General features: G+C 56.9%; 2 protein-coding genes across 14 annotated transcripts in view; one reads left to right on the forward strand and one right to left on the reverse strand.

Moving 5' to 3' along the window:
* RAD9A (RAD9 checkpoint clamp component A) overlaps positions 1-12,872 on the forward strand; it is an 80,872-nt gene extending 68,000 nt beyond the window's left edge. For 4 of the 13 annotated variants that reach the window (XM_017948219.3, XM_017948217.3, XM_021925492.2 and 1 more), the window contains 12 exons: positions 1,292-1,427; positions 5,207-5,882; positions 5,965-6,035; positions 6,455-6,583; positions 7,609-7,723; positions 7,804-7,903; positions 10,161-10,270; positions 10,359-10,468; positions 10,559-10,623; positions 10,713-10,850; positions 11,638-11,842; positions 11,920-12,872. In XM_017948219.3, the coding sequence (XP_017803708.2) occupies positions 5,849-5,882; positions 5,965-6,035; positions 6,455-6,583; positions 7,609-7,723; positions 7,804-7,903; positions 10,161-10,270; positions 10,359-10,468; positions 10,559-10,623; positions 10,713-10,850; positions 11,638-11,842; positions 11,920-12,015 (1,173 nt within the window). In that variant the 5' untranslated portion in view covers positions 1,292-1,427; positions 5,207-5,848 and the 3' untranslated portion in view covers positions 12,016-12,872. Of the gene's footprint in view, positions 1-1,291; positions 1,428-5,206; positions 5,883-5,964; positions 6,036-6,064; positions 6,584-7,608; positions 7,724-7,803; positions 7,904-10,160; positions 10,271-10,358; positions 10,469-10,558; positions 10,624-10,712; positions 10,851-11,637; positions 11,843-11,919 lie in introns of those variants that run through there. The other 9 variants (XM_017948222.3, XM_003909478.5, XM_021925493.2 and 6 more) reach the window with 7 other exon arrangements.
* PPP1CA (protein phosphatase 1 catalytic subunit alpha) lies at positions 12,643-16,340 on the reverse strand. The gene is made up of 7 exons (XM_003909479.3): positions 16,143-16,340; positions 15,485-15,616; positions 15,105-15,335; positions 13,973-14,077; positions 13,405-13,628; positions 13,187-13,321; positions 12,643-13,110 (listed from the first exon to the last, which is right to left on the reverse strand). The coding sequence occupies exons 1-7, from the start codon at positions 16,195-16,197 to the stop codon at positions 13,000-13,002; spliced, it is 993 nt and encodes a 330-aa protein (XP_003909528.1). The 5' UTR covers positions 16,198-16,340; the 3' UTR covers positions 12,643-12,999.
* Between the last annotated feature and the right edge of the window lie 1,166 nt (positions 16,341-17,506).

A 17,506-nucleotide genomic window follows, 5' to 3' on the forward strand; every position in this document is an offset into this window, starting at 1 on the left:
CACACTTACATGCCCACCTGCTTATAGGAGGCCACCTCTAATGGGGTATGCCAAAGACCAAAAATTTGGTGTTTTTAAAAATTATTTTATTTTCTTCATTATAGTGACAGGGTCTCACTACATTGCCCAGGCTCATCTCTAACTCCTGGGTTCAAGCAATCCTCCCTCCTCAGCCTCCCAAAATGCTGAGATTACAGGTATGAGCCAGCATGCCCAACTAAAAATCTGGGGTTTGAAAGGAGTCGGCTAAAAATTGGCTGGGCATGGTGGCGCCCTGTAGTCCCAGCTTCTCGGGGAGGAGCTGGTGGAAGTCACTATTGGGAGGTTGAGGGCTACAGGCTGCAGTGAGAGCCAGGATCACCACTACTCCCACCCGGGTGACAGAATAAAGGCCCTGTCACCAAAAAATAAAAAAGAAAAGAAAAAGGAAAGGAAAGAAAAGGAGGGAGGGAGGAGGGAGGGAGAGGGGAAGGAAGGAAGGAGGAAGGAGGGAAAAGGAAAAGGAAAAAAAAGGAAAAAGGAAAAAGGAAGGAAAAAGAAGGAAGGAAGAAGGAAGGAAGGGCTAAAGAGAGCAATGAATGACCTCATTTCAGGAAAACAGAGGCTCAGACAGAACCTGATGCTGCCAGGTCAGAACTGAAGCTACGAGAAATCAGACCGGCTTTGACACAGACCAAGGTCATCACGGTTCGGTTCCTGGCGTTATAAACATAAAGTGCGATTTTCGTATAAACCGAAGATTCCTGGCCTCAGATTGGAAAGCTACCTTCCAGGGGCCAGAGGGTCGGGGGAGGTGCGACAGCCAATTATAGCTTCTCCCCCAAGCTGGGATGGATGAGAGGCATAGGGGAGTCACGGGGCCCCTTCAGGATCACAGCATGTCAAGGTTGGAAGGGACCTCAGTGAGTACCTCCTACTATCCCCAGCCCCCACCAACACATCATACAGATGAGGAAGCAGCCAAGACAGGGAGGGATTTGCACAAATCACACAGCGGGACAGGGACACATCCTACCACGGCTCCCGGCTTCCCACTCTAGCCTTCTTTCTCTTCTAAGCCTTTCAGAAAGTTCCGAGTTCTGACTTTTGGCAAGGGAGTGGGAGGGTAACTGAAAAATGCTCAATATGAGTCGAAAGACTGTATGTCGACCGGGGGCAGTGGCTCACACCTGCCCCTGGCTGATATAAAGGGCCGACATGGTTCCTGCCCTTGTGAGGCGGACACACCAGTGGAGAAGACAGATGTGAAACGTATGAAAAAAAGCATATGTCTCCCTTCTCTTCTGCCTAGGGTCCTCAAGGCCATAGGACTCCATAACTCTATAGGTGTCAGGGGCAGAAACAGGACTATGTGAAGATTCACAGCCTCCCATTTCCTTGCCTTCAGGGAGCTTCAGCATCTACCCTTGTTCCAGGCAGCTGCTCAGGTAATGAGTACCAGGCAGAGGTGGGAAGGCTGTGCTGGTTTACACGTGGTGGGGGAGGGGTCCAGAGCGCAGGATGAGGCTGAGAACATGGGGACAACTATCAAGCAGGGAGAGATGGGACTGTGGGTGGAGTGCTAGAAGTTGAGTGTTTCTTTCAGCACTGTGCTAAGAGTGACTTAGAGACAGCTCAGCTGCACTTGGCTCATGCTAATTTACTTGTTTGTTTGTTTATTTTTCCATGCCCTTTGTCAACAGGAACGGTTTATAGATATTCACTCATTCATTTTTTGAGACGCAGCCTCACTCTGTCGCCCAGGCTGGAGTGCAGTGGTGTGATCTTGGCTCACTGCGAACTCCACCTCCTGGGTTCTAGTGATTCTCCTGCCTCAGCCTCCTGAGTAGCTGGGACTACAGGCACGTGCCACCATGCCTGGCTAATTTTTGTGTTATTAGTAGAGATGGGGTTTCACCGTGTCAGCCAAGCTGGTCTTGAACTCCTGGTCTCAGGTGATCTACCTGCCCCGGCCTTCCAAAGTGCTGGGATTACAGGCATGAGCCATCGCACTTGGTCTTTTTTTTTTTTTTTTTTTTTTTTTTGAGAAAGGGTCTGGCTCTCTTACCCAGGCTGCAGTGCAGTAGCGCTATCTTGGCTCACTGCAACCTCTACCTCCTGGGCTCAAGTGATCCACCCGCCTCCACCTCCCAAAGTGCTGGGATTAAAGGTATGTGCCGCTGCACCCAGCTGGTTTACACATTTTAAAATGTAACATCTATTTATTCATTTACTTAGTGCCAGACCCTGTGTGAGGTACATACAGCAACAAACAAAACAGATATGGATGCTGGGCACGGTGGCTCACGCCTATAATCCCAGCACTTTGGGAGGCTAAAGAAGGAGGACTGCCTGAGCCCAGGAGTTCAAGACCAGCCTGGGCAACAGAAGGAGACCTTGTCTCTAACAAAAATACAAAAAAAAAAAAAAAAAATTAGCTGGCTGTAGTGGCACGCGCCGGTAGCCCTGAGCTACTCGGGAGGTTGAGGTGGAAGGATCGCTTGAGCCTGGGAAGTTGAGGCTGCCGTGAACGATGATCGTGCCACTGCACTCCAGCCTGGGTGACAAAGCAAGACCCCATCTTAACAAACAAAACAAAACAGAACAAAACAAAAGAAAGCCAAGGCTGGGTGCAGTGGCTCACGCCTGTAATCCCAGCACTTTGGAAGGCTGAGACGGGCAGATCAGTTAAGGTCAGGAGTTTGAGACCAGCCTGGCCAACATGGCTAAACCCCATCTCTAATAAAAATACACAAATTAGCCAGGCGTGGTGGCACACGCCTGTATTCCCAGGTACTTGGGAGGCTGAGGCACAATAATTGCTTGAATCCCAGAGGCAGAGATTACAGTGAGCCAAGATCGCGCCACTGCACTCCAGCCTGGGTGACAGAGAGAGACTCTGTCTTCAGGAAAAAAAAAAACAAAACAAAACTAGACATGGTTCCTGCCCTTATGAGGCAGACACACTAATGAGGAGGACACATGTTAAATAGGAAAACACAGGTACGAAATAATGTGGTAAGTGCTGTGGCTAAAACAGGGCCTAGCTAGAGTGTACTGGGGTGCTGGTGGGGTCAGAAAAGGCCTCACTGAGCCCGGAGGAAGAGAAGCACCACCACATTAGAAGGGGTAAGATGATGCCAAGTGGTGGGGACAGCTAAGGATGTGCTAAGATCCCCAGGTGGAAGAGGAAGTGGGGGGTTCAGGGAGCCCACACGGTTGGCATGGCTGTGCAGGTGATCAAGGGGAGGCAACAGGTGCAGAAATGGGTAGGGACGGCTCCTGCAGGTTCAGGGCAGAGTTTGGATTTTATGGCAACCACTTGGAGTGTGCAAACACAGGAGAGGCATGACACAATGGACATTTTAGGAGGGTCACTTTGCTGCTGTATGGAGAGTGGCCTGGGGGGGCAGGGTGGAGGCAGGAGACCATTGAGAGCTGTTACAGTCATCCAGGTGAGAGGATGGTGACCTAGGCCCTGGAGATGGAAGAGGAGGGCAAAGCTGCCACCTGTTAAGTTACCACCTGTTTGGGAGGCAGAGTGGTCAGGACTTAACTGAAAGATTGTGTAGGGGTGAGGGCGAGCATGAGGTCAAGGATGACTCCCAGCATACTGAGCCGGATGCCCAGGGACAGGGGGCACTATTTCTATGGATCCCCTGGGAAGGGGAAGGGAAGAGTTACCTCCTCCCCCAGGACTCCACGGAAAGGGCCAGGGCTGGAGACCAGGGGAGCGGAAAGAGAGGGAGAAACAAAGTGTATGCATGTATCCAAATGTCAGCTGTACTCTCTCTATGTGTACAATTATTATGTATCAATTCAACTCATTTGAAAGTGGGTCTGGAGAGCAAGGGGTACAGAGACAAATAAATCTCCACTACCACAGGATCTGAGGGGCAAGGCACGGACAGGCCCTACGGGAACACAGGGATGCCCTGGGCCCTTCAAAGAACCACCAGAGCCTTGGTACTGTGGGGAGAATAGGGGTCAGTGAGTTTCTCTAGGACTCCCTTACATTTTACTCACCTGGACCTGGAGGCCCAGGAGAAGGGGAAGACCTTCCAGCTGATGCATCCCCACCTGGCACACAGTCTGTTTTTTTTTTTTTGAGATGGAGTCTCGCTCTGTCGCCAGGCTGGAGTGCAGTGGCACGATCTCGGCTTACTGCAACCTCCACCTCCCGGGTTCAAGCAATTCTCCTGCCTCAGCCTCCAGAGTAGCTGGGACTACAGATGCTCGCCAACACGCCCGGCTAATTTTTGTACTTTTAGTAGAGAAGGGGTTTCACGATGTTGGCCAGAATGGTCTGGATCTCTTGACCTGGTGATCCGCCCGCCTCAGCCTCCCAAAGTGGTAGGATTATAGGCATAAGCCACCACGCCCGGCCAGTCTGAGGTCTTTTAAAAACACAGGCCCAGGCTGGGCGTGGTGGCCCATGCCTGTAATCCCAGCACTTTGGGAGGCCAAGGCGGGCAGATCACTTGAGGTCAGGAGTTCAAGACCAGCCTGGCCAACATGGCGAAACCCGTCTCTACTAAAAGTACACAAATTAGCTAGGCCTTGTGGCAGGCGCCTGTAATCCCAGCTACTTGGGAGGCTGAGGCAAGAGAATCGCTTGAACCTGGGAGGCGTGATCGTGCCACTGTACTCCAGCCTGGGCGACAGAACGAGACTCTATCTCAAAACAAACAAAAAAACCCCACACACAAAAAAAGACCAAAAAAACCAAAAAAACAAAAACCCAAAAAAAACCAGGCCGGATGCAGCGGTTCACGCCACTTTGAGAGGCCAAGGCGGAAAGATATCTTGAACCCTAGAGTTGAGACGGGCCTGGGCAACATGGCAAGACTCCGTCTCTACAAAAAAAAAAAAAAAAAAAAAAAAAGCCGGGCGTGGTGGGTGTGCCTGTGGTCCCAGATACTCAGGAGACTGAGGTGGGAGGATCCCTTGAGCCCAGGAGTTCCAGGCGACAGTGAGCCGTGTTCGCGCCACTGCACTCCAGCCTGGGTGACAGAGCAAGAATATGTCTCGGGGAAAAAAAAAAAAAAAAGGCAAAAAAAGGCACATAACCACGATCTACCCTCGTAAAACATTTCTAGAGCGTCCCAGCGGTGCCCCTCATCATCTGGCGGCCCCTAAGCCTCTCTGAGACTCACAGACCTACTCCCCTCTCCAGGGGGCGGAGCCCACACCGCTGAGCATTTACTCTTGTTCCTCCCTCTGCCAGGAGCATCGTTCTACCCCTTTCTGCCTGGAGAAGCTGCCGTTTTTCCTTCAAGGATCCTCGAAGCCAGAAGGAGCAGCCACCTCCCACTCCCAGCTGCTGCAAGCAAGCTGCTTTGACCTCTTTCTAGAGTTGGGGATTGCTGCTGGAGTTCGAGTCTCCGGCCCAGAGTGGGTGCGATGGTCTTGCTTGCACCCTGTATCCTCCGACAGACGCCCGGGAACTCTACTCAGTGGGTGACCCCAGAGAGCTCGCACCCACATTCGGACTCCGAGTCTAGCGCTCGGTCCACTGCACAGGAACCTCGCGCCCCAGAGCTGCGTCCTCTCTGCCCTTCGCGATCCGATGCGCGGCCCGCGGGACGCCCCGATCTCCAAGGGCGCGGAAGGCCGAGGCGTGCCTGGAGAGCCGGGAGCAGCTGACGGGCGCCGCGGGCCTCCCGGGTCACGTGACACCCGGGGCAACGTGCGCCGTCACGTGACGGCGGAGCCTGTGAACGTTTTTCTCACGTGACGGAGGCGCCTGCGTGTGGACCAATGGGGAGGCGGGGGAGGGGCTGGCAGGGGCGGTGCGCGGGAAGGACCCCGGGCTCTGAGGTCGCGGAGTGTGGGGTAGTGCTGGCCGCTGGCTGGGCGCTGGGGCAGCATGAAGTGCCTGGTCACGGGCGGCAACGTGAAGGGTGAGTGCGGGTCGGCCTGGCAGCGGCGGTGCAGGAGCCGCGGAGCCGCCAGCCTAACCCCCTTCCGCTCTCCTCCCCGCAGTGCTCGGCAAGGCCGTCCACTCCCTGTCCCGCATCGGGGACGAGCTCTACCTGGAACCCTTGGAGGACGGGGTGAGGGGCTGGGGTGTGGGGGGGCGGGTGGGACTCCAGCCGGGAGCGGGTAACCCGGACTCGAGTCTCGCCCCCACTAGGCGGGATGACCGCTGGCAGATTTGTTGGCAGAGTTTCAGTTTCTCAGCCTAGCGCCTGTCATCTTCCCAGGCCGGTGTGTGAATTGAAAGCTGGCCTCCTGCGAGCTCCCAGGGGGTAACGTGCGCTTAGGGAAACTCGGGGAAGGCCTGGGTGTGCGACCGCTCCTCTGCGGCAGCAGCGCCGAGGCCGACTCTGAAGGCTTCATGGGGAAGGAGGGTTTCAGCAGGTGGTGGCAGAGCGGGAGGACGATAGAGCAAGTGTGTGAGCAGAAGCAGCCGGAGGGCTGGGTCTGTGGCTGCCCCCTGACCACGTCCCTCTCCCTGCTCTTCGTGGCCCAGCTCTCCCTCCGGACGGTGAACTCCTCCCGCTCTGCCTATGCCTGCTTTCTCTTTGCTCCGCTCTTCTTCCAGCAATACCAGGCAGCCACCCCTGGTCAGGACCTGCTGCGCTGTAAGATCCTGATGAAGGTGAGGCCCTTCCCTCAGCAGTGGCACTGCCCCACCCCAGGAATCTCCACCAGCTGTGCCTCTGCCCTGGTGTACTCAGTAGATGCTAAGTGGGGAGAGAGACACGTGCAAGTCCAATCCATGCAAAACACAGGGAGGGCCTTGGTAAAAGCATTACAGCGGGGACCTGAGAGGGTGGTGAGGCTCAAGTTCGTCAAGAAAGGTAAGCAGGTCTTTTGGCCGGGTGCGGTGGCTCACACCTGTAATCCCAGCACTTTGGGAGGCTGAGGTGGGCAGATCATGAGGTCAGGAGTTCAAGACTAGCCTGGCCAACATGGTGAAACCCCGTCTCTACTAAAAATACAAAAATTAGCCGGGTGTGGTGGTGGGCGCCTATAATCCCAGTTACTCGGGAGGCTGAGGCAGGAGACTTGCTTGAACCCGGGAGGCGGAGGTTGCAGTGAGCCAAGATTGCACCACTGCACTCCAGCCTGGGTGACAGAGCGAGACTCCATCTCAAAGAAAAAAAAAAGAGAAAGGTAAGCAGGTTTTTTTTTTGTTTTTTTGTTTTTTTTTGAGAGGGAGTCTCGCTCTGTTGCCTAGGCTGGGATGCAGTGGCCGGATCTCAGCTCACTGCAAGCTCCGCCTCCCGGGTTTATGCCATTCTCCTGCCTCAGCCTCCTGAGTAGCTGGGACTACAGGCGCCCGCCACCTCGCCCGGCTAGTTATTTTTTGTATTTTTTAGTAGAGATGGGGTTTCACCTTGTTAGCCAGGATGGTCTCGATCTCCTGACCTCGTGATCCGCCCATCTTGGCCTCCCAAAGTGCTGGGATTACAGGCTTGAGCCACCGCGCCCGGCCTTTCAAGGCATTGCAAGCATAAGGAAGAGCATGAATGAGGCCTAGAAGGATGCCAGTGTCCCGTGTGATGTGGGAGCCCTTTTCCCAGAGTTACATGCTGGGCCATGATTGGTGTGGGCCTACACGGGACAGGAGAGCTTGTTGCAGAGATGTGGTGCTAGGCTGAGGTGTCTTATCCCATTTAGTCCTTCCTGTCTGTCTTCCGCTCACTGGCGATGCTGGAGAAGACCGTGGAAAAATGCTGCATCTCCCTGAACGGCCGGAGCAGCCGCCTGGTGGTCCAGCTGCACTGCAAGTTCGGTGAGTGGGCAGCCGGCCAGCCAAGGGGTGCCTCAGCAGGGAGGTCGGCAAGGCCCACTGAGACCCTATCGCCCATCCAGGGGTGCGGAAGACTCACAACCTGTCCTTCCAGGACTGTGAGTCCCTGCAGGCCGTCTTCGACCCAGCCTCGTGCCCCCACATGCTCCGCGCCCCAGCACGGTGAGCACACCCCTGCCCTCAGCTCAGCTCCAGGTCTCTCTCTTCCTTCTTTGGGGCCTCAAGGGTTGATTTAAGAAGGTATGTCCTTCATTTCCCTACAGAGTTTCTGTGAGCCTCAAAGACATCCCATGGCCCGCTATGTGCTCAGGTCCTTACCTGGCTCTTTAAAGGCAGACGGTGGCATGGAGGAGGGGCAGGCGCCTCCTTGCTCCATTCTCCTCACTGTTAGGAGCCGTCGTTCTCCATCCCAAAGGTCTGACTTGACTTTCTGGCTGCTCAGACCCATTCCAATTCCTCCTCTAGGGAGCAGATTTCTGGCCTGCCACCAAATCTCTTGTCTGGCTTGAGTAACCTTGAAGGTCTTCCCTTAACCTGTGGCTCAGAGGCTCACACCCCTTCTCCGGCCTGGGCATCCTTCCAGAGGTGCTCCCCACTCAAGGGCAGCCTCTTTTCCTGACTGCCCAGGATCAAGGAGTCCCCAAGGCCAGGGCAGGAGGCTGGAGGGGAGGTTGTGGTTCAGGAGGGCTGCCTGAGTCATCAGCTGTGGGTGGAGCCATTCTGGGCAGTCCGAGCACCGGGGGCTGTCTGGGGCCAGGGAAACAGGGACTCCAGTGGAAGCAAAGGTCCCTGGCAAGGACCAGTTCAGAGAGGAGTGGGCTCTCCCCCTGTCCCTGTCCCACGCTGGACACTGCTTGTATTCAAGTGGCCCAAGGTCCTTATTTCTCAGGGTGACTGAATGTCCCTTTGGGTCCTGACATCTGTTTCCCTAGGTTCTCTTGAGCCAGCACTGCTCAGAGCTCTTTTGGGTAGAGAGCGGGGCCAATTCCTTGGGCTGCATTTAGGGTTTTTTTGTTGTTTTTTTTTTGAGATGGAGTTTCGCTCTTGTTGCCCAGGCAGTGGCACGATCTAGGCTCACCACAACCTCCGCCTCCCGATTCAAGTGATTCTCCTGCCTCAGCCTACCAAGTAGCTGGGATTGTAGGCATGCGCCACCATGCCTGGCTAATTTTTTGTATTTTTAGTAGAGACAGGGTTTCTCTATGTTGGTCAGGCTGGTCTTGAATTCCCGACCTCAGGTGATCTGCCCGCCTCAGCCTCCCAAAGTGCTGAGATTATAGGCGTGAGCCATCGCGCCCTTTTGTGTGTGTGTGTGTGAGATGGAGTCTTGCTCTGTCGCCCAGGCTGGAGTGCAGTGGCGGGATCTCGGCTCACTGCAAGCTCCGCCTACCGGGTTCACGCCATTCTCCTGCCTCAGCCTCCTGAGTAGCTGGGAGTACAGGCGCCTGCCATCACGCCTGGCTAATTTTTTGTATTTTTAGTAGATGGGGTTTCACCATGTTAGCCAGGATGGTCTCGATCTCCTGACCTCGTGATCCGCCCGCCTCAGCCTCCCAAAGTGCTGGAATTACAGGCATGAGCCACCACACCTGGCCCCCAGTCTCTTTTTTTAAAAAATGAGCAGTTGTTTCTCTCATTTTGTTTGTTCTGAGACGGAGTCTTGCTCTGTCGCCCAGGCTGGAGTGCAGTGGTGCAATCTCAGCTCACTGCAATCTCCCCCTCCCAGGTTGAAGCAATTCTCCTGCCTCAGCCTCCCGAGTAGCTGGGATTACAGTTATGCACCACCATGCCTGGATAATTTTTGTATTTTTAGTAGAGACGAGGTTTCACCATGTTGGCCAAGCTGGTCTCGAACTCCTGACCTCAAATGATCCACTGCTTCGGCCTCCCAAAGTGCTCGGATTGCAGGCATGAGCCACTGCACCCAGCTACTCTGTTTTTTTTTTAATCCTTGTGCAGGAGCCTCGCTAATCTTTTGCATGCTGCAGTTTTAGCGTATGTGCTGCTGAAGCGAGTACTGTCTCATGAATAATTTCAAATATATGTAAAAGCAGATGCAGCTCCCGTCCCCACTTGACTTGAAGCAAATTCCAGATGTGATCTCATCTGTATAGCAATGGGTATCCCTAGAGGATAAGGATTTCAGGGCTCTTTCTGAAGGCCGGGTTTGTAGGGCAGCATGAGTGCCATGTCCTGCCTCTAGGCCCTCTCCCTGCTCTGCATGGTCAGGTACCACCTGCCAGGTTTGAGCAATCACTGCAACCAGCCCCTTCCTGCCACCTTATCTGGGCCTCGTCCACCGTGTGCTAGGCCTGCGCACATCCATGCGTGTGCATGTGTGACCCCCGCCTCAGGTCCTCTGCGAGCAAAGCCCTGGGCAGGGCCAAGCATTGGGGGTAATGCTCCGCCCCATTCACAGGGTCTTGGGGGAGGCTGTTCTGCCCTTCCCTCCTGCGCTGGCTGAAGTGACACTGGGCATTGGCCGTGGCCGCAGGGTCATCCTGCGCAGCTACCATGAGGAGGAGGCAGGTGAGGGAGCTGGACGTGACCTGGGACAGAGCAGAGCGGCAGGTGGGAGAGGGGTGGGGCCCAGGTTCCTCCTATTCTTCCCCAACAGACAGCACTGCCAAAGCCATGGTGACTGAGATGTGCCTTGGAGAGGAGGATTTCCAGCAGCTGCAGGCCCAGGAAGGGGTGGCCATCACTTTCTGCCTCAAGGAATTCCGGGTGAGGTTCCCCCCACGCACTTGCCGGTCCCGTCCTGCCTGCCCAGCTCAGCCCAACCCGGGGCCTCACCTGCTACCTCTTTCCTCTCAGGGGCTCCTGAGCTTTGCAGAGTCAGCAAACTTGAATCTTAGCATTCATTTTGATGCTCCAGGCAGGTAATTCCCAGCCTTGGGACAGGGAAGGGCTCTGGGATGCCAGGAGCTGAATGGGATGACCTAGCTTGGGACCCCCATCCCCTGCCCAGGCCTGCCATCTTCACCATCAAGGACTCTTTGCTGGATGGCCACTTTGTCTTGGCCACACTCTCAGACACCGACTCGCACTCCCAGGACCTGGGCTCCCCAGAGCGTCACCAGCCAGTGCCTCAGCTCCAGGCTCACAGGTGAGGGCACCTCCCCCAACTCCTCCTCTCCCCATGTCTGTGCACTCCAGCCTGAGACTGCAATTCCTAGCTTCTGCACCTCCCTGCAATGTGCTCTCTCCCGCTTCCCTCCTGTTCCTCCTCTCTCTCCATCGGGCCCCAGTCCCTACCCCTACAGTGCTCACAGCTGCCAGCCCTGCAGACTCAGCCTTCTTGGTCAGCTGTACTCAGAGACTCCTCCCACCCAGGGAAGCATCCCCAAGGCCCTGCCGGCTTCCTTCTCTGGCTGAGGCCTCCCCTCTGAGCCTCCTCCCAGGCCAAGGAGGGAAAGGGCTGCTGGGAGGCAGGAGCTGCCTGGGCTGGGGGAAGCAGGTGGCTGGAAGAGCAGGTGGGCTGGGGAGGATGGCCCAGTGCACTTTCAGCACAGGAAGCTGGGGCTGGCCCCCAGCCCAGCCTGTCCCTGGCCTCCTGTGCGCTCCAGCTCCTGTCCCCTGGGAAGGCGGGGGCTTGGGCCCCATGTGGCCCAGTTCACAGGACTTGCTGTTCCTCTCCCCTAGCTGAGCTAAAGGAGCCGCCAGGATGCCTTCCTCAGGCCCCTACCTGAATTCTGATCAGACATTCCTGGCCCACGCCTTCCAGGAAGCCACCACTTAACCCCTGCATCCTCTCCTCTCCAGCCAAATCAGGAAGTCATAAAACCAAGAGATCTTCAGTGGTCAGGGGGCCCCGGAGCTCCCTTGGAGCCCTCTACGGTGGGGCCCTGCCTCTGCTCCCCATTTCCTCCCTGATACTCCGATTCTGCCTGCAGCATACCCCACCCAGACGACTTTGCCAATGACGACATTGACTCTTACATGATCGCCATGGAAACCACTATAGGCAATGAGGGCTCGCGGGTGCTGCCCTCCATTTCCCTTTCACCTGGCCCCCAGCACCCCGAGAGCCCCAGTCTCCACTCCGAGGAAGATGAGGCTGAGCCCAGTACAGTGCCTGGGACTCCCCCGCCCAAGAAGGTAGGGACTGGAGGTGGAGGCAGGGGCAGGAGGTGGGGAAGGGAGCAGCCTCCAGAACTCACTTGTTCTCTTTGCAGTTCCGCTCACTGTTCTTCGGCTCCATCCTGGCCCCTGTACGCTCCCCCCAGGGTCCCAGCCCTGTGCTGGCTGAAGACAGTGAGGGCGAAGGCTGAACCAAGAACCTGAAGCCTGTACCCAGAGGCCTTGGACTAGATGAAACCCCAGCCAGTAGAAGAGCTGGGTCTCAGCCCTGGGGATCAGAAAGGTGGGCTTGCTGGAGCTGAGCTGTTTTACTGCCTCTCGCAGGCACCAGCTGGCTGTCACTGTAAAGCTGTCCCGCAGCAGTCAGGCCTGGGCCCTGTTATCTCCCCACAACCCCCAGCCAATCATGACTTTCCAGACCTGGCCCTGAACTACTGACGTTCCTACCTCTTATTTCCCATTGAGTCTCAGGCTATACTCCAGCTGGCCAAGGCTGGAAACCTGTCTCCCTCAGGCTCACCTTCCTAAGGAAAACGTCACAGCAGGTGCTGCTGGCCCCTGATGATCCAGCTTCTCTGCCAATCATGACCTGACCTGTTCCTTCCTGAAGTCCTGGGCATGCATCTGGGACGCCCGTGGAGCTGACAGTTTTTCTTGCTTTCCTGATACTCTTTGGTGCCGACCTGGAATTCTAAGAGCCTCGGACCTGCGTGTGTGGCTAGGGTTGCCCTTGCTGGGGCCTGGTGCCCAGCCTCCCAAGTAGCTCTGCACAGAAGAGCTGCCAGGCAGCGTCTTAGACGCGAGACGGAGGCCATGGCGAGAATCCAGCTTTGACCTTTATTCAAGAGACCAGATGGGTTGCCCCAGGATCCGGCTGCCAGCCCTGAGGCCAAGCACGGCTGGAGACCCACGACCTGGCCTGCCGTTGCCCTGAGCTGCAGCCTCAGCCCCAGGATCCTGCTCACAGCCACCGCTGATGCAGGCAGGAAGCAGCCCTGGGGGATTGGACGCTGCTATTGATTCATTAAAAAAAAAAAAAAAAGAAAAATACACCAAGGCTCCATGTTCCCCGTGACAGGTGGGCCTGAGGGGCCGGGGTGACCCCCCCTCAGCATGGCAGCATGATTTCTGTACAATCCATCCATCATCTGGGGCACAGGCGCGGGGCGCAGGGGCTATTTCTTGGCTTTGGCGGAATTGCGGGGTGGGGTGATGGGCCGGCCTCCAGGGTTCAGGCCACTGAACTGCCCGTACTTCCCCTTGTTCTTGTCGGCGGGCTTGAGGATCTAAAAGAGACAGGGTTGGTCAGGCTCATGGGGCTGAGCCACGGGGCCTAGTAGCTCCTTTCTTCCCCACACTCACCTGGAAGGAGCACATGAGGGTCTCGTCCACGCTCATCATGGCGCCAGCATTGTCAAACTCGCCACAGTAGTTAGGAGCTGAGAAAAGTGTCACCAGCTGCCGCTTGGCAAAGAACTCATAGCCATCTTCTACCACCTGGGTGAGGATCGGAGCAGTCAGTCCCAAGCGCAGGCAAGGCCCTCCCCTTCCCCTGCCACAGACGGGAGCCGCCAGCCCACCTGGTGTGCTCGGCAGATGAGGTCCAAGTCGTGCTTGTGGAGGAACTTGGCCACCACCTCGGCTCCAAAGGTAAAAGAGACGCCACGGTCGTTCTCGCCCCAGCCCTGCACGTCCTTGTCAGGGTCAGACCACAGCAGGTCACACAGCAGGCCCTGGTCAGGCACGTCTGTGGGCCGCATGATCCGCCGAATCTGCTCCATGGACTGCAGGTCCGGGGAGAGGCCTGGAGGGCCAGAAGGAAGGTCACTTCCTCAAACAAGGACATCCTTCCTCCAGGAAGCCTTGGCCAGTGAGCCTCACCTTTTCCACCACCCTCCTGGTCCCTCCACTGGTCTCCTGGGTGCCTAGGCAGGCAGAAGCCATCCCCTTCCCCTCAGCTTTTTCAAGTTCCCCAACAGGCACAAAGGCGCCCCTGCCCTCCGGAGCACAGAGCTCCTGGGAGAAAGGAGACAAGCCCGCCCCATGTAGGATGCACATCAAGGAAGTGAGTGCAGCCCAGCACGGGGGGGTATAGGAGACACTTCCTGAAAGGAGTGACTTCCCAGATGACAACTAAGGAGAGCTCACCTCCGTGGCAGCAAAAGATCTTTTCGTCCACTATGGCCGCAATGGGCAGGCAGTTGAAGCAGTCAGTGAACGTTTTCCACAGTTTGATGTTGTAGCGTCTCTTGCCTGCCCAGAGGGAGGTAGCTGTGAGGGGTCTGCCTGCTCCACCCTTAGCCGGGGTCCCTGGGCTATTCAGCCGCAGATGGGAGAGAGTCAGGCACCAATGCAAACCACCCCCACCCCTGCCGCCTGTCAGCCTTCCAGGAGTAATTCTAGTTACTTTTTATTTTAATTTGTAATTTAAACAAACAGGATCTGGGCAGGGCATGGTGGCTCACACCTGTAATCCCAGCACTTTGGGAGGCTGAAGCAGGCAGATCACCTGAGGTCAGAAGTTCAAGACCAGCCTGACCAACATGGAGAAACCCTGTCCCTACTAAAATACAAAAAAATTAGCCAGGCATGGTGTCGCATGCCTGTAATCCCAGCTACTCGGGAGGCTGAGGCAGGAGAATCGCTTGAACCCGGGAGATGGAGGTTGTGGTGAACTGAGATCACACCACTGCACTCCAGCCTGGGCAACAAGAGCGAAACTCCGTCTCAAAAAAGTAAAGAAACAGGGTCTTGCTCAGTCACCCAGGCTGGAGTGCAGTGGCAAGATCATAGCTCACTGTAACTTGGAGCTTCTGGGTCCAAGTGATCTTCCCGCCTCAGCCTCCCACCAGAAGTAATTCTAAAGCACCCGAGTCGACTGGAAACTGAGTTCCAATCTGGACCAGCCTCAGGGTTGGCACTCCTTGCACGCCCCGGCCCACGAGCCGGGCCAAGTACAGGTCTGGTTTATCTCAGCTTCTGGACAGCAGAGCTCATCTGCAAACATCCTAAATGCTTAGTAGCAAATGTAGGGGGAACGTCACCAGGCAGGGCCCTGGGGGAAAGCACTAGAATATGGACAGTCCTTCAGTCAGCAACCATTCCCCAGACCCCATGCCAGGAGGGGCAGGGCAGGCACAAGAACGGACCTGGGCCCTGCCTTCGTGGAGCGCACAGTCTAGCAAGTGTCTGTCAGATATCAGGCCAATGTGAAAGTCCCATTGAATGACAAGGAGTGTGGTTCAGGACCCGGGCAGCCCCAGACGCTCAGACCACTCACACTCATCGTAGAAACCGTAGATGCGGTTGATGCTGGCGCACTCGTGGTTCCCACGGAGCAGGAAGAAGTTCTCGGGGTACTTGATCTTATAGGCCAGCAGCAGGCAGATGGTCTCCAAGGACTGCTTGCCCCTGTCCACATAGTCCCCCAGAAAGAGGTAGTTGCTCTCCGGAGGGAAACCGCCATACTCAAATAGTCGCAGAAGGTCATAGTACTGGCCGTGTATATCACCTGTGACCCAGGGAATCGGGTAAGCTAGATGCAGGGTCTAGACCTGAACCCAGGACCAGGACTGGGCTCAAGGGAGGAGGACTCTAGGAACTCTGTGGGGGCCAGTGCCACTTTCAGGAAAGCAAGGGGACCTGGGTCGGGGGACTCACCGCAGATCTTGAGGGGTGCTTCCAGCTCCAGAAGAATGGGCTGGCTCAGGAAAATCTCCCGGGATTTCAGGCACAGGCCGCGGATCTCGTTCTCTGTCAGCTGTACATTCTTGCCAGGCCGCGAGCCCTGCACTGGGGGCGCAATGGGGTGTCAAGACCCGGGACCCTGACAGGAGGAGGGTGGGCGACACGGGTGGCCCCATGGATACCTCCGGGGGCGCCTAGGCCTCCTCGGCCGCTCCTTGCCCGCAGGCAGCTGTTGCTGCTGAGCCTCCCGGGACCTCGGCCTCAAGCCTCCCAAGGGAAGCCCCCAACTACCCTCAGCGCCTCGGGAGGCGACTGTCGTGCGCAGGGGGCTGCCACCCAAAAACCTCACAGCGCAGGACCCCTTCCTGGACCGGGCTTCCCGGGTTTCTCCCTCGCCTCAAGAACCCAGGCAACCCGTGCGCCCCCGGCCCGGGAGAGGGGGCTGCTCCGCGCGTCGGAGCGGGCCCAGGACCTCTCAGGCGCGTCCGCGGGGGGGCGGCTGCGGCCACCGAACCTCGCGGCCCGTCCCCGCCCAGTCTAAGCTGGCCCCGGGGGCCCGCCCGCGCGCCACTTCCGGGCCCGGCAGGGGGCCCGGGAGCGGCGGACGCAGGCCTCCCCCGCCGCGACCAACCTTCTAGCAGGCGCCCGATGATCGAGTCAAGGTTGAGCTTCTCGCTATCGGACATGGCGGCGCCGCCGCTCCAGCCCAGCAGCTCCGGGCCCGCTCCTGCCTCCCGCCCTCCGGCAGCCTCCTTCCGGCCTGGCTCTCCTTCCGCCCGCCCCAGTCCGCCCCCGGCCCGCGGCCCCGCCTCCGGGCCTCCCGGGCCCGCCCCGCCCGGTCCCCCGCGCTCTAGCGCCCCCGCTGGACGTGAAGCGCCGCGGCCCGCGGGGCGGGGCCTTGGCGGCGGGCTGGGGGCGGGGTCTGTCGGGAGCGCGTCCAACTGGTTACGCCCCAGAGGAGGCGCCCAGCCCGGTTCAGAGGATGTGGGGCCGGAAGGACTGTGGAAGTTGTTTTTCTCTTTCAAAAGCAGAACAGCCCTTCCCACCCCTGCCCTGGGTGGAGGGTGTTGTGAGCATATTAATAACCGGCTGCTAGGCACTGAGGGTTAACTGCTCGAAGTGCAGGAAAGGAAACTGAGGCTCAAGAGATATGAACAGACTGGTGCAAGACCTGGACCTCGCATTCACGTACGACCCCCTTTTTCGTGGGTCTCCGTGGCCCCCAGGCGGCTGACCACACTCAAAGACAGCTACGGCTGAACTTCCAGCGCACTTTGGTCCTTGGGGCATGATAAATTAATATTTTCTTACAAGTCCCATAATTAGCTTTTTTTTTTTTTTTTGAGACAGAGTTTTGCTCTGTCGCCCAAGCTGGAGTGCAGTGGCGCGACTTTGGCTCACTGCAACATTCGCTTCCCAGGTTCAAGGGGTTCTCCTGCCTCAGCCTCTGGAGTAGCTGGGATTGCAGGCGCGCGCCACTGCGCCCGGTTTTTGTGTGTTTAGCAGAGGTGGGGTTTCGCTATGTTGGCCAGGCTGGCCTTGAACTCCTAACCTCAAGTGATCCACTGGCCTCGACCTCCCAAAGTCCTGGGGGGGTTACAGGCGTGAGCCAACAAGCCTGGCCCCATAATTAGCTTTTGAGTAGCACAGTAATATTGCAGGGTGTGCACGTAAAAAGAATTACTGTATAAGCAGACATGGCTGGGTGCGGTGGCTCACGCCTGTAATCCCAGCGCTTTGGGAGGCTGAGGTGGGAGGATCGTTTGAGGGCAGGAGTTCAAGACCAGCCTGGCCAACATGGTGAAACCCCATCTCTCTAAAAATACAAAAAGTTAGCTGGGCATGATGGCAGCCGCCTGTAAACTCAGCTACTGGGGAGGCTGAGGCAGGAGAATCGCTTGAACCTGGGAGGCGGAGGTTGCAGTGGGCCAAGGCCCACCGCACCCCCTAGCCGAGGTGACAGTGTGAGACTCTCTCAAAAAAAAAAAAAAAAAA

This window comes from Papio anubis, chromosome 12, assembly GCF_008728515.1.
Source record: "Papio anubis isolate 15944 chromosome 12, Panubis1.0, whole genome shotgun sequence".
Lineage (NCBI taxonomy): Eukaryota > Metazoa > Chordata > Mammalia > Primates > Cercopithecidae > Papio > Papio anubis.